Below are 26,721 nucleotides of genomic sequence, written 5' to 3'. Positions count from 1 at the left end.
CAGCGTATATTTGAATTTTGGAAGCAGTGTAACATCTTAAAAAAAAAAATACCGCAAACCACATGTATTTTGTTTTTGGTTTCATGTGTCCGAATCTCGGTCCCATTTTCGGTGCCAGTCTCGAGTCGTACAGAAATTTGTCTTGTAGCGCCATCTATTTTGTTTTCTGTCCAAGTCTCGAATTATACACCAAATTGTCTCGTCATGTACAGGACATGTATTGGTTTCTGAATTCACTTCAGTCACACTCCTGGCTCCAACTCCACATGTGTTTTGTTTTGCATTTTCGGGCCCAAAGCAGCCTCAGTCCCACTCTCGAATCCGACATTGCCTGGTCATGTACAGGACATGTATTGGTTTTTCGAATGCCCTTCAGTCACACTCTCGGCTGTAAACCCACATGTGTTTTGTCTTTGCACTCTCGGGCTTTCTCTTTAGCACTTTTCGCGTCCATTACGGGAGCACCGCTGATCTCTACGAATCGTGAACGCAACCAATTTAGTTTTGATCAATTCATACACTCCCGTCTGTTCATTATTTAGCTGAAAAAGCTCTCATGCAATATGGAAATTAAGGCTGACCCTCGTGCTGGTGGTCGATCGTCTACGATGGTCTTTTCCGCTTGGGGCACACGCAGCAGAATCCGAACAAAAAAACTCTCAAGTGGTTGTTTGGGGTTCCGTTTGCTTGGCTTCGCTCTCCCCCCCATCTGGCTGGAGGCGCTAAATGCAGGAAAATATAATAGCGGAAGAGGCGCTGATGAGGTCGGGGGGAGGGGGAGGCGCTGCAGACATTTGTATACCGATATATCGATGCGTATAAATTTTGTCTAATTTTTTTATAGCGCGTGATTTTTGATTTACGCCTCGTCGGGCATTTTATTTCGATTGGGAGTCTCCGTCTTTTTGGGTTTCCCAGAGCCCATATTTATTTTTATTGCTTTTTAATGCGCCGCCGAGGAAGTTTTGGTATTCTTTTTGTGGGGCAGGCAACTGTATTCGGATGCCATCCGATGAACAATGAATTTTGTGGGGATTATTTATATATGCGTCGAGTCGTTGGGACGATGCGGTGGCGCTTTATTTAAAATTCAAATTCGAGGCAGTCGCCAGCGACGGAGCCAGAGCCAGAGCCAGAGCCTTGCCTTTTGCCACCTTATATCATATTTGCTTGGCTGTGGCACACACAGCATGTTTTTGTACTTTATAATAATAAAATATTCCACTCTTGTCTCGTGTCGCTTGCCCCACAGGATACGGCGCACCAGGAGCATCAGCATCAGCATCAGCAGCGGCAACAAATGCAGGCAGCAGACAGGATAGCGGCGGGCACCAGCTCTAGCTCTGGCCTCAGCGGGAACACGTCCACATCCGCATCTACATCCACATCCACATCCAAGACGAGAGCAGGAACAACGTCGTTAATCTATTTACCGCCTTTCTGCTATCCATGTAAGCATGTGCCTGCGGCCGGCAGCCAGTGTCGGAGTCAGACCCATAGCCGTAGCCATTGCCAGACGAGGAGCGATAGCAGGAGGAGCTGCCACGGCAGCTGCTGTTGTCAGCATTACTGGGAATATAAAAATTATGATAAACATGCTTCAGCGTCGGGTTTGACACCAGCTACAGATACAGACACAGCCTCAGCCACAGCCAGAACCACAGCAACGGGAACGGCAACAATGTCCTCCTTCTCTGCACCGTCACCGACAAGAACCGGGAAATTCCTCCAGCAGGAGGAGCACCATGGTTGCACCGATCTCAGACAGACGTTGCAATTAGTTGTGCCAACTGTTGTGGGTGGTGGCAGCAGAGCCCTGGAATGTGGCAAGCACAGGCAGCTGGAACCCGCGGCGGCGGCGGCAGCGACGGCGTCGGACCAGCGATGCTGGCGACGTGAGCGAATGCGACGCGAAAGACCAAGTCATGCGTCTGCAGCCACACTGGCCAAGGTAAATCCAATCAGCAGAGCAGCAGCAACAACATTGAGGGAATACAATTCGCAAGCAACGACCAGCACAGAGGTGGCCACGGTGCCACGGTGGGCCACAACTGGCGCAGAGCTGCCGCACGATGAAGACGCCGCAGCAGGAGCGGCAGCGGCAGCATCTACTCCTGCTGATGATGATGATGATAAGGAGGAGCAGGCTAAGGAGGAGAATGACTATGAGTATGATGAATGTAGGTGCTTTAACTATAACGGTGATATTAGTCTGGAGCGAGAGAAGGAACAACAGCAGCAGCAGCAGAATGGAGAGCCCCAGCAACTTGCCAGCGGCAGCGGCAGCGGCAGCAGCATTACGTGGCTGATATTCCTGTGGCAGCAGCTGGTCTTGCAAGCAAACAAAGCCTCATCCGACTCGCGCACCCACTCCAAGTGGGCCGCCAGGACAACGACGAGGAGCAACAGCATGACATCGACAAAAAGTTGGCTTGGCCCGCTGCTAATGCTGGTGCTGGCCACGTCCGTCAGTGGCTGGGGCGGCCGACAAGATGGTAAGTAAAGTAGAGTGCAGCTGGGGCACAGCCCCATGCCCCGTGCCGCATGCCGCGATAAGTAGCGCTATGATAAGAATTTATAATTTCGCCCAAGAAACACCCCGTCCCCCGCCCCAGGCCCCATCCAGCGAGCATCTCTCGGGTGCCACAGCCACGAAATTCCCCAATCCACAAACATTTCATTTAATTTTAAAGGCATAATTTGTAGCCGGGCAACAGAGCGTCAGCTGGCAACCTCTTGCCACATGCCCCCTGCTCTGTCGTGTGCCTCTCCTACTTGCCACTACCCCCAGCAATCCACTCTGCCTCCCTACACCCGTCCCCTCCCCTAAGTCATGCTCAATTGAATCCATAAGTAGTTTGTGACCGCAGATCTGCGTTCGTATAATGCGTTTCAACTGTTTCTCCCTGAGCGAATTTACCCAAAAAAAGAAAAACAACACAAATATATATGTATATAGCGGAGCAGCGGCAACAGCAACAGCCGGAGCGGCAACAACATCATGCAAGATGGCAAATTGTACGGAAATTGCCCGAAACAAACAGGCAACAACCGCCGTCGCCGCCGCCGCCGCCCAACCACCGACCGACCAACAGACCGACCAACCGACCGCTGACCATAATTCACTCAAGTTAGACAAAAGCATTTTGGTTGCCACTGCCCCTGCCCCTCCTCCTACACACCCGGCACTGTCTATCCGTCCGTCTGTCCGTCCCTCTGGCACTTGGTTTTACGGCTACACAACGAAAGTCCAAAATCCAGAGCCCCAGTCCCAGTCCCAGTCCCAGCCCAAAACGCAAACGCAAATGAGTCTCCGGGCAAAGCGTCATGCTCTTTGAGTTCTATGAACAGTATTTTTGTATCTATGTTTTTGTCTGTGTGTGTGTGTGGGGTGTGCGTAAATCCATTCAATAGGGGTGGTCCACCCCCTCTCCTAACCAGGTCCAGTAATGGTGGCCCTTTCCCTAACCGAACTCCATGGAAAAGGGAAACACTTGAAATTGTGCACACCCATAAGTGTGGGCATTATAATTGGGTTAAGGAGTTGTTAGCGCGTTCAAGTTGTCATTATAGATCAAGCTGGATAGATAAGATAAGTGTATGTTGGGAGCGATTGCTGCCAGACGAGGAAATTGCCAGTCATAACAGGAGGGACACAACAGAACTGAACAGAACCGAGCCGAGCCAAGAACAGAGAACAGAGCAGCCACCACCCGACAAGATGATGATAGAGTAGGGCGTCGGGAAATTGATTCATAATTAATATGGCGCTATTCATTTTCCATACTCACACCCCTGATTACGGGCATACTCACTCCCACATAAATGGCGTAGTACAAAGAAGTTTAAACGTACTTAAATGATATATTCGGTGAAGTTTTGTGAAATTTTATTAGAGTTCACTTTCATTTAAATATAAATTTATTAAAAATTATTTTCTTTTTAATGTGTTCTATATTTAAATTAAATATAAAGCACTGAAAAATCCATATAATACGAGTATATCCATTTTTGGGAAATATATTCTATATTTTATTTAAATATATAATATTTTTAATAAAATGTATTTAAAATGAAATATAATTTGTTTTAAAATATTTTCTATATTTAATTTGAATATAAAACACTTTAAAATGAATATAAAACGAGTACATTAAATTTGTGGGAAATATATTCAATGAAAATATTTTACTTATGTATATATGAAATATTTTTATTTTAAATATTACATACATTTATTTTAAATATTCAATACATTGAAATGAAATTGAAATATTTTATCTTAAATATGAAATATATTAATTTGAATTATAAAATATATTAAAATATATTCAAATACAAATACCAAAAAAAAAAAAAATTAAAAGGAATTAAGTTTTTTTTTTTAAATAACACAAATACAAATAACGAAAAAAGGAAACTAAAATGAAATTGAAAATTAAAATATTATTTTTTTAATATTGAATAATTTATTTGAATATAAATTACATACAAAAAAGTTTTATGAAATTGAAATATTTTATTTAAAATATATATATTTATTTAAAATAGTACATATATTTATTTAAAATAGTACATATATTTATTTAAAATATTATATGTATATATTTGTTTTAAATATTATATAAATTTATTTAAAATATTATATGTATATATTTATTTTAAATATAAAATGAAATATTTTCATGTGCAATCTTTTTTGTCGTAAAAACCCACTGTCGGAGCCCATTTAGTGTTATACATTTTTAGAACTAAAACTAAATGTAAATGTTTAAATTGAGGGGCTTTTTTCTGTGAAGTTTCGACAAGATTCTTTCGGGGTCAAAACACATGCACGTGTCAATGTTTCGGTAAAGTCCCTTAATGCAGTGGCCCGACAAGCTACACGAGATTTATTTGATTAATGCACCTGATTACTGTCGGTTTATGGGGGATCCGATGCCCCATTGACGGGGTCGCGTAACTCTTTCAGAATTCAGCTGAATTTTATTTTCTTTCCCCTCACCTCCCCTCGCCTACCAAATTCTAAGCTCCTATGCTTTTTCTGTTTTCCTTCTGTTTTGAGCCCACTCTAATCCATTCGGAAAACACACAGACACACCGAAAATACACGTCTCTCCGATCCCCTCGAACTGTCTATACGCATTTGTACGCCTGTCTGTCCGTCCTGTCTTTCTGTTTGCTTTTAGCTCGTATTTACTTATGCTTGTCCCAGTCGTCCTGCAGCATATTTCAGGGGTAGCGAATTAAGGGCGAAGGGCAACGTGCCTGTTGGGCCGCGGAATCGGAATCGGAATCGGTGGCAGCAACAATAGCATCAGCCTGCAGCACTCAGGCAAAAGTATTGAATCATGTTGGAAAATTATTCACGGTACTTGAAATTGGCGAAACAATTATTCCACGCGTTTCGTGGAGTGGCGGGGAGGTTAGAGGGGGTACTGAGTTCTCAGTTCTGGTTGCTGGCTTCCGAGTTCGGGGCGGTGGCTGCCCTGCAAAGTGTGCTACACTTTTCACACAATCTCTCCCTCCCCCCTGCTGTGCGTATGGGGCCGCATTATGACAGCCAGAAACAGCAGCAGTGGCAGTGGCAGTGGCAGCATTGAATACCCCCTCGTAAAAAGCACAAGTCATTGGACAGCACACAGTCACAGCCACAAGTATATGCACAGGCACAGCCACAGTTACAGCCACGGCGACGGCTACGGCTACGGCTACGGCCAGAGGTCTCGAGGTCTGAGCTGCGGCTCAGTCGGGGCTCAGAGTTCAGAGCGCTGCTCCTGCGCTGATCCTGCGCATGAGTACCTTTTGTTTGCCGCAAATGTAAAAACAAAAGGAAAATAAAAGCTGGGGTACAAAGAACAAAAAAAAAAAAACACAAAAATCAACAAGAAAAAAAAAGTAAAGTAAAATAAAAGAAAGGAAAGGAATAATAAAATAAAATGTGTATCGCTGTAAGGACGAGAGTACGGGCTAGAGTGTGTGTGTGTGTGTGTGTGTGTGGCACGGCACCGTGTTGCCGCTGTTCCTGCCTCATTCTCAGTTCGGCTTCACTTTGTGTGCGCACATTCGTCTCTACTTGGGAGTTCCTCTGTATTTGAATGCGTAGCCGCCGTTCCCTTCGCTTCGGTTCGGTTCGGTCCGACTCCGGTCCTCCGGTCCTCTGGTCCTCCATCACCATCAGCATTTCCATCTCCATCTCCGTTTTGGTTCCTCCGACTGCGACTGTGCTTGTGCCACCCCTAAAGCGCCCAACTCCCTGCCACTGCCACTGCCACTGCCAATCGTGCCCAAACATTAAGCTATATATGTATGTATATATGTATGTGTTCGCTCAGAGGGTGGTTTTACCATTTTCTATATGTATCCTTGTTCCTATTGTATGGGATATACTCGTAGTAGTACTTATTCTTCTGTCCCTGTGTGGCCCTCTGTCTCTGTGTGTGTGTGTGTGCCTGATGTGGCATGCCGTTAGCTAACTTTCCCGTTACGTTTCTTTCTCTATACTTGGGCTTGACTCGCTACCCCACCCCCCTGTACCCCTATACCCTTCTCTCTTCTTTGCTCCGTTCCTTTATGTTCCTTTGTATGCCCTTTAGAGGGTATTATAATTTTGATCTGATGTTTGTATACCAGAGATTCCAGCGAGTATTTCTTGTACTGGATCGGCAGCAAAAGTCTGTCTATTTCTGGGAACAAAAAGAAAGCGAAAATCTAGGATTATCTAAAGAAATTTTAAGCCAAATATAGGGTCAAGCAGTCTACAAATATTAGCATAACATTATAAATAAAACACATAAAACGAAAGCAATTCTTAAAGAAAATCTAGGATTATCCAAAGAAATATAAAGCGAAGATATCGGGTCAAGCAGTCTACAAATATTAGCATTAAATTATAGATAAAACACAAAAAAAAATCTTCGAAAAAATCCAGGATTATCTATAGAAATATAGAGCGAAGATATCTGGTCAAGCAGCCCAAATATATAAGCTTTAATTTGTAATTAAAACACAACAAAAAGAAAGCAATTCTTCGACAAAAACCCTGGAATATCTAAAGAAATATTAAGCCAAGATATTATAAAGAAAACACAAAAAAAAAGAGAGCAATTCTTAGCGAAAATCCTGGATTATCTAAAGAAATTTAAAGCCTTAAATTATAAAAAATGCATAGCTGGTGGCGCACCTCAAAGGGCACTAAAAACCTTCGCTTTAGAGCCGCAAACAATACAGTAAAAACAGTCGAACTTCTCTATTACTAACTTCCCTACCATGAAGTTTTCTATATAACGTATTGGGTGCCAGAAAACTCCAGTTCCAAATTCTGCACAACGTTTCCGTATAACGAATGCCCCTTGAGATTCCCTACATGGAAGTACATGGATTGTACATGTATTTAAGCCGAAGATACTCTTCTTAAAAAAAGCTAGTAAAAAAGGTTCTTACCTCAACAAAATCGGCGTTACATAAGGAAAGAAATCCGTCTCTTAGCTCCTGTTATTCGAAACAAATAAATCGTATTTATTTCTAGGAAATTTTGCAGTATATAGGGCATACAGAATTCGGTGATCAGAAGTGTTCTCTCTTCTTTTGGTACTTTTTTTTTTTTTAATATTCACAATTGCCATTTTGGTAGTTTTGGCTCTATCCACCCCATACCCCACCCCACCCCCCTCCACCCCACCCCACTGTCCGCCTGTGAGCGAGTGTGTGTGTGTGTGTGTGTGTGACATTATTATTACGAGCCGTCTTTGGTTGCTTTGCTTGTTCAACGTTCAACGTTCAATTTATGCGCCTGCCATCCCATGCCCTTCCCATCCCATCCCCTCCCCTCCCCTCCCTCCCTTGCCGATGCATACCCTACCCTACCCGCCATCCCTACGTACCCACCCCACTAGAGAGGGTCGTAAATTTGTGGCCCCTTATGCGCACGCACTTAAATACAATCATAATAATAATTGAAACAATTTACAAATTAAAAAGCCACAAATCTTGGCACCAAACTTGACAATACAATTAGACGGACGAAAGCCGAAAGCCGAAGCCCAAGAAAGTGTGTGGCCAAGCAATAGCCGAAATCTGTACAAAATTCGAGTATCTACGGGTGTACATATGAATATTTGAAGTGCTTGTAAGTACTGGTACATTTAACGCATTTCATTGAGGCGAAAGATTGCTTTGGCTGCTCTTTTATGGTTCTTATCTGGGGCTCCCTCTCCCTCCCGCTCTCCCTCTCTCCCTCCCTCGTTAAATGAACAATGAACGCAATTGAGGTCGCCCCTTGGGGTCTCAATTGGAATATAATATCTTAATGTATTAATGGCTGAGTTGTGCATTTTTGTATTAATAAATTATGATGCTTTTTCTTTTTATTTTACTTTCTCTGTTTTGTTTTTTTGGCTTGCAGCTCCCACAAATTGCACATTTCCGGCTCGATGGGAGGGATCCTGGTTCCTGTCCGGCTATCAGCAGTCGATACACATCAAGGGATCGCAGTTCAGCTACCGCGGCAGGTGTACGGCCTACGATGGTAACAAATATCTGATTGTCGATGAGTAAGTACCCGCCGTCCAGGGCCTCCTGCTAAACAATATGCTAACATATCTCCGAACCCGTAATACTCGATCCAACGATTGGCTGCCAATCAACAAAAACCCCCAAGAAGATGATGAAAAAAGAAAAAAACGAAGAGATGATGATGTGATGATGATGATGATGAAGATGAAGATTCCATGTTATATGTACATATGTATACTCGTATATATATCTTTGTTTCTTTGTATTTTGTTCGTTCTTTGTCGAAAAGTGACTATAATTGAATAAGTTTTCATTTCTCACTGGAGAAAAAAGGTGTGTGTGTGTGTGTGTGAGTGTTTGTTTGATAAACTGTGTGGAAGGTAAGGCTCTCCCTGCGATCCAACATTTTTCCTACCCCCAACCCCAATGATGGTGATGAAAATGCAGCACTAACCTCATTAAAAAGAAGCCAGTGAGCAGCAAACAAACAAAGACAACACAGAAGGAAGGAGGATGGAGGATAGAGGCATCGACAGCAGCGACATCAGCGACAGGCAGACATATAGACATACATATTATATGTACCGAGTACCATCTAAAACCTGTCGTCAACCTTATCGCTGTCGTTGTCGTTGTCGCCGTTCCCTTTTCCCTTTTCCCTTGCCAGCTGCTGTTCCGACTGCTTTCGGCTCTTAACTTTCTGCCTTTGAAACGGGTTTGTTTGCCGCCGTGCCCCATGCCGCATGCCCCATGCCGCATGCCGCCATGTCCTCTCCATGTCAATGGCGCTGTCTTGGCAGAGCGCGATGCTCGTAATTCGGATGTTTGACAAGAGCCCAGTCGTGAAGCCGTACGGACCCATCCAATCCTATCCATTCATACATATAGATAAATATAGAGATGTGTATGTGCTGGAAACTAAATCAAACTTTTTTACCCGTACCACCGCCCCCCCCTCATCCATATTGTGAGTTTTCTTCTTTTTTAATTTAGAAAACTGCCTTTTGCCTATACCCAAACCCAATCTGCCAATCTCTAACTATCTTTCCACAACGAATGTTGTTCATTTTCCTTCGACTGCATTTTCATTTGAAACGAAACGAAACGAAAACCAAAGAAATTTTCAAAGAAAATTGCTTTCCATTCCCGAACTCGAATTCCTCTTTTGTTGCCTTCCGTATGAATGTGAATGTGAAAATGTGCAAGCAAACAACAATTAAAAACCCCCTTTAAAGCTGCTTTCCTTAATGCGAAATAAGACGAAAGAAACCCCCAGTGGAGTTTTATTTTTTTTTTGTTTGTAATTTTTGCTTTTTGCCTTGTTCATGCTTATAAATATTTAATAAACATATGAATAATCCTAATCGTAAGCTAAGTTTTTCCGTTGTAGCTGAAATGTGAAAATGTTTTTTGATTTTTCTTCCACAAAAAAAAAACAAAAAAAAAAACAAAGAAAAAACTCCTCCTTTCCTTTGCATACGAAAAATATGTTTGCCCTTTTTTGGGGAGCTCCAGTTTCAGCTCTCGATACCATTCCATGCCATTTCCTTACGTTTTGTAAATGTTTTTTGTCGTATAACAGATAATATTTTTAATCAAGTATCGTAAACATATCGAGTGCCATGTGCTCGTACTATCGTATCCACTAGGAAACTAACGAAAAGCCAAAAATATCCAAAACAGAACCCAAATCAAAAACTCTTTATTTTTGAAACTTTTTCCACTTATGAATATATGAATAATATATTACAAATCACTTTTTCAACAAAAACATATATATATATTTTGTGAGTTTCTTACGTTCTTAAGTGTACGTCCTTTGAGTTCGTTTTTCAATGATCATTTTGATTACCTTATACTCGAAATATAACATCATAACCTAGTAATCACTTTTCCAAGAACCATTGCCCCGAAACCCAAGCCCGAAACCTGTTTTCAAAATCAATATAACCAGAGTTACGTAACCGATAAAGATCCTGTTTCGGGTCTGGGATAACTCAAAAGACATTTGAGAGTAGGCGGCGGGGTGACGCCTCCGAGTTTTGCACACACATACAATGTACACATGGAGGAATATACCGAGTCTTACATAAACATATATGAAAAGAAAACTAAACAAGAAACATGATTAATAACCATACTATACCGATATACAATACCATACCAAATACCAAATACCAAATACAAAACTACATACTTTTCGTTGCAAACAATAAACTCTTTTAGGAAAGGATGTCATCGTTGCCTGGTAATCTATGAGAAGCATACGAATGTGCTCCAGTATAAAGAAAGTGAGTGCGAAGGTGATAGTATGTATATGCATCAGTCGAACCCATCTGCACTGGCGATGCGTAGCTCTAATAAACAAAGTGATCATAGGGGGGGAGCTCATCCCAATACGAACGGGCATTCAAGACTATCATCATCGGATCAGTACATAATGAGATCCAATGACGATATGAATGATTGTAAGCATTAATTTTATACTTTTTTCTCTACCTTTCTCTCTCTCTCTCTATCTCTCTCACTCTATTAAATAAGTTAAGAAAAAAAAGCAAGCAAAAAAAAAAAAACCAAAAAACTAAAACCGAAAAAATACAAAAGACTCTATCTCCTAACTCGCTATCTCAAAATATACCAGTTATCTGTTCCGTTATCGTTTCCACCTATTCTTTCGTTTACATTACATTCCCTTAGTTAACCTCTAAAACATGACTAACATATGACCTTATGATTTAAGCGCTCTTTTCATTTACCACCCCCCCAACAACCACATCCACCCCCAACCCCAACCACCCATACCCACCCCCCCCACACACACACACAAAAAGAACGAGAATACAAAAGTTTTTCGTTCCGTCCAAGAGATCAACTGAAAAGCGAAAAATCGAAAAATCGAAAAAGCAAAAAAGCTGAAAGAAAACACGTCGTTCTCAATTGTTCCACTCTTTAGTGAAAACACACACGAAACAAAAGCAGGATTTTGATCGATTCTTTTGGTACTTACAATTAAGTTTTATTTTTTTTTTATTCTTATTTTTATTCTTTTTTTTATGGTTTTTTTTGGCCTAATTTATTTTAAGTTTTAATGCAATCTTTGGTTAATTATACAAAACAAAACAAAAAAAAAAAAGAACAAAAAACAAAAACAAAAACCAAACCAAACTTGTAAATAGTCTCAAACAACAATTACTCTGCATACGAAATGAATAAATAATTCTACTTTACTTACGTTTTGTCATGGCAAGGGTCCTCTCTCTACCTCTCTCTCTCTCTCTCTCACTCTCTCTCTCTCTCACTCTCTCTCTCTGCATATCTCGAACTCACTCTAACCAACCAACCAATCAACCAACCAACCAATCAACCAATCAAATCAATCAATCAATCAATCGATCAATCAACTAAAAGTGTACATCTAACAACAAAATATATATATATAACAATCAAAAGAAACCAAATGAACAAAATGTATATTTTCCTCAAACATATTCCCTTAAAAAACCAAAAAACAACAACAAAGATACAAAGATACAAATTAAACTACTCGTACAAATATTAATATTAAACCTTAATCATACCGTTAGTGACAATCCAATCCAATTAAGCTACTTAGTTGCGATTTGCAAGCGTATTAGCGGATTAGCAGATTAAACCCCTCCCAACAGGCACCCAAATTAGAAACTGAAGCCCCAAGAGAGCCCAGACAGTCAGCCAGTTAGACAGCCAGTTAGCCATTATATAGACCAGTCTATAGATTCGGAGTGACAGAACCCAACCCTGCGACAGTCGAAACCGGAAACCAGGAAACCAGGAAACCAGAAAACTAGTTAAGAACTTTGGTTTTCTCGCTCTCTCTCTCTCTCCCTCTCTCTCTCTGTCTAATTTTGTTTTTGAGTTTTCCGTTTTCACTTTTACTGTAAATAATTAACAAAACCGAAACAAATCAAATTTTGTAAATATATAAAATGCAATTGCAAAATGCAAAAAAACACGAGACTGTTGTTTAAAGAAATCAAATTGTTTGTTCCATATATATATTTCTTTATTACAAAAAACAAACCATTTACATATATATACATATATATTATCCCGATATATATATTTGCAAACTTTCTATTCAATATTTATATGATATGTATATTTTCCTTAATTCAATATTTTCAACAAAACTCCAACAACAGCAACTCCAGAAAACCCAAAAAAAAAAGAGAACCGAAACCGAAACCAAAACCAAAACTACAACAACAACAAGAACAACAACAACAAATCAATTCAGAACAATTCAAAGTTTAGATGTGAATACCACGAGTGTTTGTGTAGGTGTGTGTGTGTGTGTGAATGTTGATTAAAATACCAATACCAATAGATGAATACTAATAACAAAACAAGAGGTGTGTCTGCGCGCACAGAGAAATTTGATTGGATTTTGGTTTTTGAAATTTGCATATTTGAAATTATTGTACATTTTTAACAGCCGCAGCCAAGTTTCGCGTTTGCTCCATATATTTAATGTATATAGAACCAACACCAACCACACAACCACCCCCAACCCCCAAACCCAATCGAAGTGATGAAGACACCACCCCACCCCCAACCACCCACCCACACACACACGTTCGTGTAGACAAGCTTGTAATTTAGTTGCGACCCCAGAGGAGCGACAGCCACCCATCCACTCATTTGTAAATAACTTCATCTCCCACTCTCTCTCAAGACAAACCCCTAGACCCCCGCCCCCTACCACACCAGAGACACAGAAACACGACCCAGAGTCATCGTCAGCGTCAGAGTCCAGGGAATAGGCCGTATGTATTCAACTTTTAGATGATTATATTTCCAATAGGATGCCAGTCAGTACCTTGGAGTCCGCCCAAGTTTGTGCTGTGCTTCTTTCGCTTCATCTGGTCTCACATTCAAATCATCTGCTGTTCCATCAACCCACTCACTCGGTCTGTACCGGGAAAATGATTTATTTATAGGTCGGTCGGTCGGTCGAATCGGAGTAAATGAAAACGGAAACGCGACACCAAGTGTCAAAGTGTTTTGTCTTTATTTCGAGCAAGTTGAGTACTCCATCCAAGTATCTAGGAATATGCTTTTGTGCGAGTACTCCCCAGGTTCAGTCACCCCACTTGAAGGGCTGTATCCCGTACCTGTATCCATATGCATATCCGTGACATCTCATATTCGTAATTCGTTGGTAATTGCTGTAATCCGCTTAGTTCTTGATCAGGTAGCGAACTTTTGCTGCGTCTCCAGTGCACCTAATTACGGAAAAGAAGATGCAATTAAGACCTGTCGTAGCAGGAGGAAAGCACCTGACATATAATGCAAGTAGCAGCACAGTCTGAGAGTGCTGCACTCCACTCCCACTCCGGCTCAGTCGTGGCAAGGTCTGGTGGCACGCATAGAAATGTAAATTCATTATTTATTATTTGTTTGCCTCAATAGAAATCAAATTAGTTTAAGTGGCGACCCAACAGCACTGGCACTGCCACTGGCACTGGCACCATCCATATCCACATCACCGTGAGCTCTTGGCCCAGAGCGCAGCCAGACAGTTGGACTCGAATTGGAAAACGCCAACTCAGGGCACGCCCAACAGCCACCCAAATCCAAGCCCAAACCCCATTCTCATTTGATATTTTCAAGTTGATATTTCCACTTGCACCGACCGAATGTCTGACTGTTTGACTGCCTGTCTTGGCTGTCCTGGCTGCCTGCCTGCCTGCCTTCCTTTTTTCCTTGATTTGATTTTGTTTAAATATTAAACGAGAGTTTTAGGTCTCATTTATAATTCAAAGGCCTCGAAGCAGGCAGCAAAACAGTCAGGAGGCACTGGAGGCAGTTCCCCAAACAGATCACAGATGGTAGGGGCGGGGCGGGGCGGGGCGGAGCGGAGTTCATTTTGATTAGCAGACCGTAAAACAATAGTATCAATGGCACAATAGAACTGCGTGTGTGTGTTCTTTATTAAATCATTATTTGTTTAGATTTGTCACACAATCACAAGTACACACACACACACACGATGTTTGCTTGGGTGTGTGTGTTTGTGGTGGGAATGTTTGCATAAAAGAGCAGCTCTCGGCTCTGGGCTAAAGATTTCTTAATATGTACTCCTTCCGTGCCATTGAAGCTGATTTAATACGCTTTAAATTGAGATTTTAAACAACAATCTAATGAAATATCATTCAATTTAGATAGCCTTTTTATGGCCACACAAAGAGATACAGATACAGATACAATTACTCGTACGTTCGGGGCTGGCAGTCTGTACAGATAATTGGACTTAGACAGTCGACAGTTTCAATTACTGAAGACTTGCACAATGTACAAACAGGATTAACAGGAAAAGCCTTGTTAATTGGTCTACGTCTAATGTAGTGTCGTTTTCACTCGTGTCGGGCATGGCATCAAAGGATGTGCCAGGATTGTGTGCGTATATCCCCCTGTGCTTGTGTGCTTCTCCCAGTCCAATGGGCGATTCTTTTGCTTTAACTCTTGCATTATGGGTATCAAAAGGCAGCCGTCAGCTAGCTGCCGTTTAAATTGCATTTTCGAGTAGAGCTACCTAAAGGGGGTACCCACTCGTTTAGTAGCCAACCAAGCTCTCAGGCAGACAGTACCCCAACCCGGACCCCGCTTAATTATATTCACAGCGTTTTTATTTTCCCAGCGCTTTTGGCCAAAGCATTTTGCTTATGACTAGCAGTAGTACATGGCCAGTGATGGGCTGCCAGCATTTGCATACCAATTTCGCCGCCACTCCACACCAATGAGGGGAAAAACGGCACGGTTAAAGGTTGCGGAGACCGAGCACCGGGCAGGGCACTCAATGATGAAGGCCAGGCCGCATAGCGTTTTAATTGCAGTGCAGCGCAGCGCGGCGCGGCGCCAAGTGCAAAAACGTAGGCGGTATATAAAAATAATTAAAATAATTAAGCAAAACTACGGCGGGGAACGAACCACTCATCATCAATTGAGCAGAGCTCTCCACGGGTCTACCCAAAATCCCCCATCCTGCCCACCTCTGCGGTTCGTTCGCTTTTCACGTTAATTTTTTGCAGACCCGAAATGCTTTCCATGAGTATTATTCTCTGTTCCTTGTGCCGCTTGCCGAGCATTTGGCCGTATTTTCCTTGTATTATTTGGTGTCATAACATAACGGGACATGCTTTAGCCAATTTCGGATACAAGGATATTTAAATTTAATCAAATGTCGGTAAAAATGTTTGCCATGCCTTTTATGCCTCCTGACAACAGAAAACAACGAGAGAAACAGTCACAGCGCACGCACACACGAGGGGCATTGCCATCGCCATCGCCATCCCATCCGTTGCTTGCCATTCCCGGGCCCCGATCCGACCTGTACGTTTCCGTACGTTGACTGGGTAATTTGTTAGCCAGGAGGAGGGCCCACCACGGGCCCCACCTAGTCAGACCAGGCAGTCCAACCCAGAGTTTTATTTTATTTTATATAGTTTTTGGCATTTTCATGTGCCCACTTTTCCCACTTTTCCCACTTTTTCCCTCTTTTTTTGGTTTTTGGGGCAACCCCTGCGTGAGTCGGTACAGTTTTCGAAGCGTACGTACATACATATATATGATATATACAAAATGTATATATAAAAACGTATTTACCTAGGGACACCCAACACAGAACAGAACAGACCTCGAGTCGGATATTCGCATACGATTTCCATTCCAATTCCGATTCCGATTCCAGGAACAGTGGCGTCAGCGGCGCCCGGGGTGTCAGCCAATTTCGAGTGTTTTCCCTGGCACTGGCACTGGCACGGCCTATCTTCGGTGTTACCAATTGTTGTTTTTGTGTTGACCGTGTTGGGTGTACCTACATAAATATGCGAGTATATGTATATTTTCACATTGCCATTTTCATTTCAATTCATTTCATTTATTTATGCAATATTTTATGTGTGCTCATTCATTTTTTGCTCGTTCTCGTTCTCGTTGTTGTCGTTGCCGTTGCCGTTACCGTTACCGCTACCGTTCTCGGTCTCGTTCCCATTCCTCGCTCTCGTTTGTTCTATTAATTTGTTGTCGCTCCGTTGTTTCTGGTCCTATTCGATGCCGTCCCGTCCTATTCTGTTCCATCTATTTGGTTGTTTTCCGCTCTACCCAGGCTCCATTGTCAATTTGGTTGATATACTATTATATATATATATTTATGCAAGTATCTAGATATATAGGTATATGTATATGCATATAAAAGTCGTGCCATAAACCCCATTCGTCTTAATTTGTATGCCTTGTTTTGTTACGGTTAGGTTCCTGGGGTTTTGTTGATACTTATTTATTATTTTTATGCTCTGCTCACTTATCTGCTCTGCCATTGTTCCGCCACCCCCACGTGCCCCCTGTGTCCTTTTGCGTGTCTGTGGCCCTGGTACCCGGCTCCCCCGGCCCTTGCCCGACTTATTGGGGAGTGTAGAGAGGAGCATAAACCACATTTTATTGGGCTGCTACTAGTACTCGCCGCCTCGAATCCTCCAATAGGCAGAATACTTATAGAGCAATGTCAGGCAATCAGAATTATTGATAGCAGAACTAAACTCGATTAAGAAGAACTACATATGTTATATGGGAGAACGAGTACGTGGGAGTAGTACTCGTACAATGACAAGAACACACAACGCTGTAAATAATGGTCTCCTTCCATATATTCTCTTGTACAGATATTTAATTGTGTTTGTTTGTTTGTTGGTACATACATACTTACATACATATTTACTACCGATTGATTTGATTTTGAGTTTACTTTTGAGATACTGTTCGTTGTCACCGATTGAGACGCTTTGATTTTGTTTTTTGATATATTATAATATAACTCTTTGTATTTGTACATGATTATGATTATTAATGTTTATATTAATCCACTGCTAACAAAAAATCATCATCAACTTTGTACAGTAAAACCATGAGCGAGCGAAGAAAAAAAAAAAAAACGAAACAAAAACAAAACTAAAAAAAAAAAACACTCGATCTTCGGCTCCCGACGAAGCTGAAAGTAGGATTTCCAAGATTGGTAGCCGTGCATGAATAATATGTACATAAATACACTTGTAATATATCCCATATCCATATCGATAAGTTTTCCCATTATTTATTTTCACTCGAAACTTTCAAACTTGAAAAATCCATTGTGATCCGAGCGAACGGTTTGTAAATCCTTATTATTGTATGATAATGTTTTTTGCGGAATAATTCTTTGCATTTCCTTTTCCTAATCAGATCAAGTCTGCCAGCTCTTGGAAATCGTATTGTACAACCCCAATGCCCATTCCATTTCGAAGAATGCCTTTCAAATTTCGTTTAACGGTTTGTTAAGTTTCCTTCAGTTGTCCGCCCTACCCTACCCCACCCCCCAACTGCACCTCAACATCCACCCGGACCTCAAACCTCAATCCACCAGATCCTGCCACCATTTCCCCGCTTTTGTTTTCTGTTTTCGCATCAAAAACAAAAAAAAAAAAGGTTGAAATAAAAACAGGAAAATTCATTTGTTTTTGTAGAGCCTATGAAAGCGAATTCGAGACACATTTTGTATAGAAAGCAATGCGCTCATTACTTTTACTTACTCTCTGTCACACTTTGTTTTCTCTAATTCAATTTCGTGAATATCAAGATATCAACAAAAAGAAAGGATTTCAGCTAAATTTTGTGCTCCAAATGAGAAAACCGAAAAAAAAAAGAAAACACAATGGAAAATAAAAGTAAAAGAAATTATATATATATTTACCCAAAAATATATATTGTACACATCTTTGTATATGATGATGAAATGTTGGGATGGGCTGCCCGGTGACCGCTAGTATAATTGTCTCATTTATCAATTACTTATTGTACTTTCTTCTTACTACATTCTACCTAACCTAACAACCTACTACTACTTTACTTTACTACTACCCTACTACTACTACTACTTACTACTATTCGTACTACTACTATTTGCTCTATGGGTTCCGATCCGTTCCCGATTCTGTGTTGTTGTTTTTCCTTTTCTGTGTGTCCGTGTTTGTGTCTTTTAGTTTTTGTTCGTTTGCTTTTTTTATTTTTATTTATTTTTCTTTTTTGGTGTGTTCCTTTCGGTTCTTCCCCCCATTCCGTTACGTTCATTTAGTTAAATGTGTGTAATTTTAATTAATGTAATTTTAACATGAAACTCAACAATTTCTGCTCTCTCGGTTACTCATAAGTTATTGTACAATTGTGTCGTTTGTTCGTTCGTTCGTTCGTTGGTTCCTTCCTTCGGTGTGCTCCTTCCTTCTACTTTCTACTACTATAGTACTATAGTACTTGTACTTGTACTCGTATTCGTATTCGTATTAGCTGTGTGTGTCTCTCATTTTTTATTCCGTTCCGTTCTAAGTGTCTAAGTGTTGTGTGTGTGTGTGATTGTGCTCGGGGCTGTACTGTACTGTACCCGGCTATCTATCGGTCCGACCAGTACACATCCAGAGAATACCAAAACCCAAAAAAATAAAAGAAAAACCCACTGCAAAGTAATATAATTTGTTTAATTTGTTCTCCTTTTCTGTGCTTTTTTCTCGTGTCTGTGATGTCGTTTTTTGCCTTGTCATGATATACTATTATATATGCCACAAACGCTTCTCCGTAGTACTCTCATACACACACACACACACACACATACCATGATACACAACGCCCCGTCCCACACACCTTTGTTTCCTCTGATACTCGGTATGCTTTGTATAACTCATAAAGTGTAGCTGCTACTTAATTACAATCATTACTCAAAAACGCCACACACTTACCCGTACACCCGTACACCCGTACACACACACGGACAGTACAGAGTCCTGGCGTATCCTGGCTTTTACACCACACTACATGCTACATACATAATTGGTACTTTTTCATAATTTGTTTCTCACTCTTCTGTTTGTGGTTTTTTGCTCTGCGTGTGCCTGTTTTTTTTTGTTTTTCATTTGATTTGAGTTTTCAACTGAAATTGTTCGATTTAATCCTAAAAAAAACAAAAAAGCCAAGTACAAAAACTGTTTGTTGTGTGCCTTTTTAGCTGTAAAGATTTTCTGTAATGTTGAGAACCCTGCCTGTATGTGTTCTATGTATATATCGTACATTATACATCCGTTTCGAAACGGATTTTAGTTACAATTACTTTTACAACAACTCTACTACCTACCAGTATATATAAAAAAAAGAATGAACAAAAAAAAAGCGAAAAGAAAAAAAGAGAGGACCCTTTACCAAAAGAAAAAAAAACATATACATATATATGTGTCGCGTTTGCCATAAAACCCAGAAACCCGACTACTCAATTTATTCATCATGAGTAAATGTTTGTTATTATTTTTTAGTTGATTCAAAATGTTATGCTTGCTCTAGCAACAAATACCTTATACCTTTATACCTTATGTATGGGGGGCCCTGCCAGGCCCTAACATTATTTTACTACCTTTGCTACCTTTACCTACCTGTTACCTGTTACCTGTTATTTATTGCCTAAAAAACCCCCCAATTCCCCCATGCTTTTGGTCTCACTTCTGCCCGGAGGAGAGCCAGAAGCACCAGAAGACGAACCAAGTGTGTGTTTTTGCTTTCGGTTCATTTTTAAACGTGTGTTGTGCCTTTCAGTTGAATTTACAAATACATACATACAAAAGAAAAAAATAAAAAATAGTTGGGGGCTCTGCAACTGCAACTGCAGTCAGTCCCACAGCCCAGCTCGAGGAAGTGCTGAAAAATGAAAAACTCTTGTCTTTAAGTTATTTCTGTGAACGTCACAAGTCTTTGCTTTGGTTTGGTTTGGTTTGTTCTTCCTTACTGGTTCCCCACTTTGTTTGGTTCGTTTGTGTTTTTCTGGAACTTACATACTTATGTATCTTGTACTTACCGCTGCTTTTTATACATTTCCACAGAAATTGTTGTTGTTTCTGCCTACTGCCTACTGCCTCCTGTGTGCCGCACTTGAAGCTGGAGTTGGGAATCGGAATGGAGGGTGTGCGTGTGTGTGGAGATGGGTGTGGGTATGGGGCCATGACCGCAACATGCCCGACTCTCTCGTCACTCGCCACTTGCGACATTTCTGCTGATTTAAGGCTTCATTTGGAGCAATCTTCTCCCCGGACCATCAGCTTCGGCGGCCACTTAATTAAACAAATTTCTGTGCAATTTAAATGGCATGCTTGGGCCATGGATGGCCCTGGAACACCACGGATTCCCAGCCTTCCCAGCTTCCAGTGCGGCACTCAACAAACGAAATAAAAACATAAAAATATTTCAAAATAAATCTTTTACAATTCCTTAGCCCTTTGTAGATTTGATTTCCTTTAACCCTGTCCTTTCTTTAATGTGTTGCAATTACTTACTACAATTTACAACTTACATACTCTGCTCCCACTAATCCTTTACTACTTTCTACTGCTAATACTAATACTAATACTGCTACTACTACTACCACTACTACTACTACTACCGCTATTTGTATCTATCTATCTATCTATCTATCTTTGTGTGTTCTGTGTCTACGACAACATCATTTGCGATTTGCATTAATTGAATTTTTATTTGTGCTTTTAAAATAATCATGTCCCCCAGACTTTTGCAAGGGCCGTGAGACTTTACAGAATCTCTGCGACCAAATACCGGGCGATGCCCTGCTGTACTCCCTCTTCCGGGAGAGCGCCGAGCCGGTCAAGTGTCCGCTCAAGGGTGAGTACTTGCAGAAGCAAACGATGTACATCCCAATGGGTCTGGGTCTGGGCCTGGGTCATTTCAAGAGTCGTCTTTCTTCCTATTCCTTGTCGCCGGCAGGACCCTTCATATTCACATACAACCGGGGCCATGGGGAGTGCAAGTCGCCAGTGTCCAACATTGAGAGCTGCACGGAGGAGAGTCGCCTCCTGCTGAGCTTCCAGGCCTGTCCCGATGTCCTCGGGACCGAGAGTACAGGTGAGTCTTTCTGGTCATGACAATGACTCATCGCTACTTTCTGGAACTGAAGATGAACATCCTTCCTTCCTTCCTTCCTGCCTTTCTTTCTTCCATTCTTCCATTCTGCCCTCTGTTCTGTGCTCCGTGTTCCGTTCCATTGCCCGCCTGCTTCTGCTTCTGATACTGATACTGCAGTTGAGGAACTGACGTGTCTGGCGACCTGGAAGGATGGCAACTCACGCTATTTGGTTGGCCTGGTCTCGCACCATCATGCCATCTCGAACGAGGAACGATATCGCTGCTTTGTCTATGAGAAAATCTCCGCGCTGATGGGTAATGGTAAGGCCTTCCGGCAAACAGGATGAACTTTGTTTGAGCTTTAAAACCCTTTGCAGGCGGTCCCAGCATGCTCAGCTCAAAGGATGCCGAGTATAAGCTGGCACAATCCGGCGACGCCACTTGCAATGGCTTAGACAGTGCCGAGGTAAGCATTTTCCCCAACACTAACACAGACGCAGACACAGACACAAACCATTTTCACTTACCTGCAAATGCCACACTGCCACATCCTCTGCTCTAACCCTCTCCGCGCAGGTTGGCTCCCGCATCATGTCCCTGCGAAAACCGCCGGTGGCGGAGCGCTGTGACTTCCCAGCCTGGTTCAAGGGTCCCCGTCACTGGCATGCACTTATGGGTTATGCCGTCTACAATTATCACCCCAAGTGAGTTCCGCCAAAGGCCTGCGGCCAAGTTGTCACCCAAACCAAACCGAATCAAACGGACCTCTGAACTGTTTCCATTTCCATTCCCGTTTACGCTTACGTTTCTTTTCAGTGATGGGTCCGTGCACATTATTAAACCCAACGGCTATATGGAGACACGTGCGCTCTGCGAGCAGATAAATAAACAGACCTCAACCGAAATGATGGCCGTGGTGCATTACACGACCGGGTGGTAAGTGGCCCAAATTGAAAATACTGCCAAGAGGCTAACCAACACGTTCCTGCAATTTCAATGTCTGTTCACCGTTCGCCGTTCCCCGTTTGCTTGTTTCGCCCCACAGTCAATCAGGATTCATGTGCATGATGTTCTACCGCCGGGACACGCACGTCATTGAAATACAGACGGGCAAGCCGGCCGTTCGCCTGGAGGATGCCTGTGCACCGGATCACTTTGATATTAATAAGATGGCCTACATTACCTTGCTGGGTAAGAGAGATGCACTCTCTGCAAGCCTACTGCAGCCGTATTCAACGCCCTCTGTATCTTTCCCTGTAGCAAGCAATCCGGAACCGGCGATTTGCCCAATGGAGGGACTGTACAACCTGCGCGGCGCCATCGGGCCGCCGTATTTGGCCACGCGCCACAAGCGCAATCACAACGGCAAATCGCACCTGGGACACGGACATCATCACCACGAGAGTGCAGACGCGGGAACTTTTGGTCATAAAGGGTAAGCTGACTCCGTGGTTGCTGCTGCTGGCAGTTTTACAGCTCGATTTTTTGATTGCAGACGCAGCACGCTCAGCTTTCGGAATGCCGAACACATGGAGCGTGGCTCCTGGCATGCCAATACTCGCGGTCTTCCCGTACGCAGTCGACGCAGTGCACCCCAGGATCCGCAGCAGCAGCAGGCGCTTGTACTGGGCAACGTGAATAGCAACGACACGAGTGTGGGATTTGTGGCCACGCGGAATCGGCGCGATGTCCCGGGCTGTGTGCCTAACTACAATGCCCAACGGCAGCTTTGGGTAGGATGCAGTAAACCCAACTCGATCGACGTTAGTCCGCTGTGCAGTGTGGAGGGTGAAGAGGGTATGCGTAAATAGAGTTTAAAGTCCGGATTTGGTCTTATTTAGGATTTGCCATTTCAGAGTACTCCTGTCACGGCTCCTGGAGCGAGAATAGTACGTTCTTCATCATAGCACGCCACAAGGGCAGCAAGCACGGCGTCTGTCTAACCTATCGGCCAACGGAGGGCACCTCAGCCAAGTTGGTTGTAGGCGATGCCTGCTACCGAGGCACACAGAAGCCACCCGATCACCATTTGGTGGCCAATCTGTCAGTCTTTGGTATGTTCTACATTCGCTATAGACTGCGGCATCCTTAGTAAAACTCTGCTTTCCCTATCCACAGGCAAATGCGGCGAAACGGGCTCGAGTGCAGGTGATGCTCAGCTGGGCAACTGGCTCCTGCTGCTGACAATGGCCACGCTGCAATGGCTCTACCTGCGCAGCTGAGTTGCAAGCGGTGGCAAACAACAAACTGCACCACAATTCTAAATAAGCACATAAGCATTACAGGCCACAGCGCTGTGTATGCATTTACTAAAACCCCAAAACCAAATCCCATTATGATCGACATGTATACAAGACACATTTAAGACTTATTGTATATTTCATGTAGTATGTGTAAGGCGTAATCGAACCACTCCCAGACTCCAGACTGGTTTGGCTGTAAATAATGTATTGTTTTTATTTTTCTTTACTGATGAACACACACTTTTGTTTAGTTCTAAGTGCTTAAAATAAACAAGAATCCGATATAGTAAGGGGCACACATACCCACAATATGAAAATTGAAAATGGTTTGCAATAAAGCCTTAGATCAGCGCTATTTGTATTAGGGCTAGTAGAACGCGTCTATTACTAAGAGTAGCGCAAGGTTCATATATGTAACTATTAATGCAAGTATGTATGTAGCAAATGCTATTTATTTATTGTACGATTATCCACTAAGCAGAGCAAAGACACAGCAACGAGAAGGAGAACACGAAACAAACCATAGAAATGACATCAGACAGTAGAACTAAACGAATACAAGCTAAAAGCTTCTTCGTTCTGTTTTCTTTTTAGCCATCTCGTAGTTTGTTTTGTGGCACATACATATTTTTATATATAATTTCCGAAATGTTTCCTACAACAAAGTACATACATACATACAAATCACAGGACGAATGCAACATTTTAAACTATATACAAGAATTATGAGATGCATTCAAAGGAAATGCGAAAACCGAAAACCATTTTCGCGAAATGTACAAAACAAGAAGAGATGGGATGTTGGCTCATTCGAGATAGGTGTTGTGCTGCCGTTGTGGCAGTGGCATACAGGCAGGCAGGCAGGCATGTAAATGCACATACATATACAATATATTTTTATGTACAAATGAAGCAAAATCGTACATACATACCATACGAGTATATATAATGATGAATAACGTTTTGCATAGGATCGCATTGGTTTCATAACATAATTAATACCTTGCAAAGTACGCATATATTGATATTGTATGATTCATTATAATAGTACTATACATATAATCGGGAGTACATAGGAGTACATACATAGGCGTTTAAGAACTGTGAGGAATTCGAGCAACTTTGATAAGTAGAGGCACACCACTTTCATAATCAATCAACTAACTTCGTAAGACACAAAACAAAACAAAAACACAACAGACAACTCTACCAAACAGAACAAAGACAGACAAGTGAATCAGCAGCTAGGGATGCTAAAATAATTAGAGTGTTTAAGACAATTAAGCGGTGATATAGGTCTAGAATAAACAACTGTGTAAATCTCTTATGAAAGCACAAGAAAAGAACAGAACAGAATAGAGCAGAGCAGAACAGATGCATGCAGCAGTAATGGAAACAACAGCTACTAAAGCGGACGAGTGGCGGAGGAGAATTAATGATGATGATGAACTGTATCCAAAGGATTTCAAAAACTAGCATTTTTTCTTTTCCATTAGCAGTACACGAGCGCATGCATTTGCCCAATATCCGAAACCTAAGCGAACGAGTAAACGCGTAAACAATTAACGAGTAAGAAGAGAACGTAAGCAGAGCAGAGCGATAGAGGAGAGGTGAGGACAGTAGAGACCCTTCAAGGCAACTAGTCAAAATTTACGAAGCGTAACTTTGAGTTCCATGTAAATAGCGAATGTTATGCGAATTGAGAATTGAGCAACGGTGGCGTACGCGGTGTACGAGTATGTATACATATGTATGTATGTAACTAAATGCTAGTTAGCTAAAAGGATTGTGGCAAGAGATCAGAAACACTTGGTAGACAGCGACAGCGACCCAGCCGTGGCGCTAGGACAGGCACAGCGGGCGGGCGTACAGAACATAAGAGTTACTTTCTAAGAACTATGTATACATTCAACAAACATCTATATAAAATTACGAAAATAACATTGTAAACTCGAGCAGCAGAGCAGACACAAAGTGGGAAAATACTAGAGAACACGAAGAAAAAAAATCATGACCGGAAACGGCAATGGCAGCAGCATCCAGTCAACTCCTTATAGAGATAGAGATGGCCAGACAAATCAGACATCGTAATGTACAAAATGTACAATGATCGGCCGGAGTGCACGGCAGTAGTTAGCAGCAGCGCAGCAGCTGAGCCCGAGCAGCGGACTCTTGAATATTTTTTGAGTGTACCTCTCTTTAAATAGGCATTTCAATTTGTTGTCAGCTTTTAAAAAGTAAATACGAGCATATTAAATAATATTGAATGCATTTTAAACAAGTAAAAACAGAAACCACATAAATCAAGCGGAACATTGAGTAATCCTTCAAGTCGAAGTACAGTTTTAACGCCCATCCTCCTGTCTCCATCAGCCAGCACACGAATTCCAGCTGGTTGGCGCTTTACTGGTTTATTTTGCAATTGTTAAGCTGAAACACTTTACCATCCCGACGCCCAACCTCCCAATGTAAGATCCAGACCCAGATCCAATTCCAACTCCAGCTCCAGCCTTAGTTGTTTTCTTGTGTCATTGTCAGAACTTTAACGTGTTATTAATGTTCCAAACGGTCTCCACAAATGTATTCGAATGTTTCTAAAAACTGCTAAATATAAAAAAGAAATCGAAGCAAAACATAACAAAGGCGAAAAAAACATAACATGCAGCATATTTTTGTAAATAGTTGAAGCAACGCTTGAATTTTTATCCAGTTTTGTGTATGGCTACTGCAGTCGATCGACGTGTGTATTGGATGGGGGGCGACCAGGAGCAGCCCCAGCTGGGGCGTGGCAGCCCCACCTGAGTGTGAACGCTAAGCATTAGATATAAGTGATTTTTATATTCAAAGCGATTTTATAAATCATTTTAATTGTCTATTTTAACGAGTGCAGCAAGCAGAAAACGATATGCAAATATGCCGTCGATTTAGTTCATGTGTGTGAAAAAAAACTTAATGCAATTTTCGTCAATAATTGAATGTTTTGAGTACTATGTTCTTACCTTGT

At 41.9% G+C, this 26,721-nt stretch overlaps 1 protein-coding gene across 4 annotated transcripts in view; it reads left to right on the top strand.

The window, feature by feature from the left end:
* Positions 1–26,335, top strand: part of aus (argus) — a 30,426-nt gene extending 4,091 nt beyond the window's left edge. The window contains exons 2-15 of one of the 4 annotated variants that reach the window (XM_001358025.5): positions 1,253–2,495; positions 8,405–8,552; positions 10,741–10,982; positions 21,121–21,234; positions 21,337–21,474; positions 21,652–21,795; positions 21,852–21,940; positions 22,051–22,178; positions 22,291–22,410; positions 22,520–22,665; positions 22,735–22,909; positions 22,970–23,271; positions 23,331–23,528; positions 23,593–26,335. In XM_001358025.5, coding sequence (XP_001358062.5) covers positions 1,253–2,495; positions 8,405–8,552; positions 10,741–10,982; positions 21,121–21,234; positions 21,337–21,474; positions 21,652–21,795; positions 21,852–21,940; positions 22,051–22,178; positions 22,291–22,410; positions 22,520–22,665; positions 22,735–22,909; positions 22,970–23,271; positions 23,331–23,528; positions 23,593–23,696 — 3,291 coding nt within the window. In that variant the 3' untranslated portion in view covers positions 23,697–26,335. Of the gene's footprint in view, positions 1–1,252; positions 2,496–8,404; positions 8,553–10,740; positions 10,983–21,111; positions 21,235–21,336; positions 21,475–21,651; positions 21,796–21,851; positions 21,941–22,050; positions 22,179–22,290; positions 22,411–22,519; positions 22,666–22,734; positions 22,910–22,969; positions 23,272–23,330; positions 23,529–23,592 lie in introns of all 4 variants that reach the window. The other 3 variants (XM_015183080.2, XM_033379494.1, XM_033379491.1) reach the window with 3 other exon arrangements.
* Positions 26,336–26,721: the final 386 nt, after the last annotated feature.

This window comes from Drosophila pseudoobscura, chromosome 2 (assembly GCF_009870125.1).
Source record: "Drosophila pseudoobscura strain MV-25-SWS-2005 chromosome 2, UCI_Dpse_MV25, whole genome shotgun sequence".
NCBI lineage: Eukaryota > Metazoa > Arthropoda > Insecta > Diptera > Drosophilidae > Drosophila > Drosophila pseudoobscura.
Note: the sequence above shows the minus strand (reverse complement) of the source record. Positions and strands in the feature narration are given on the sequence as shown.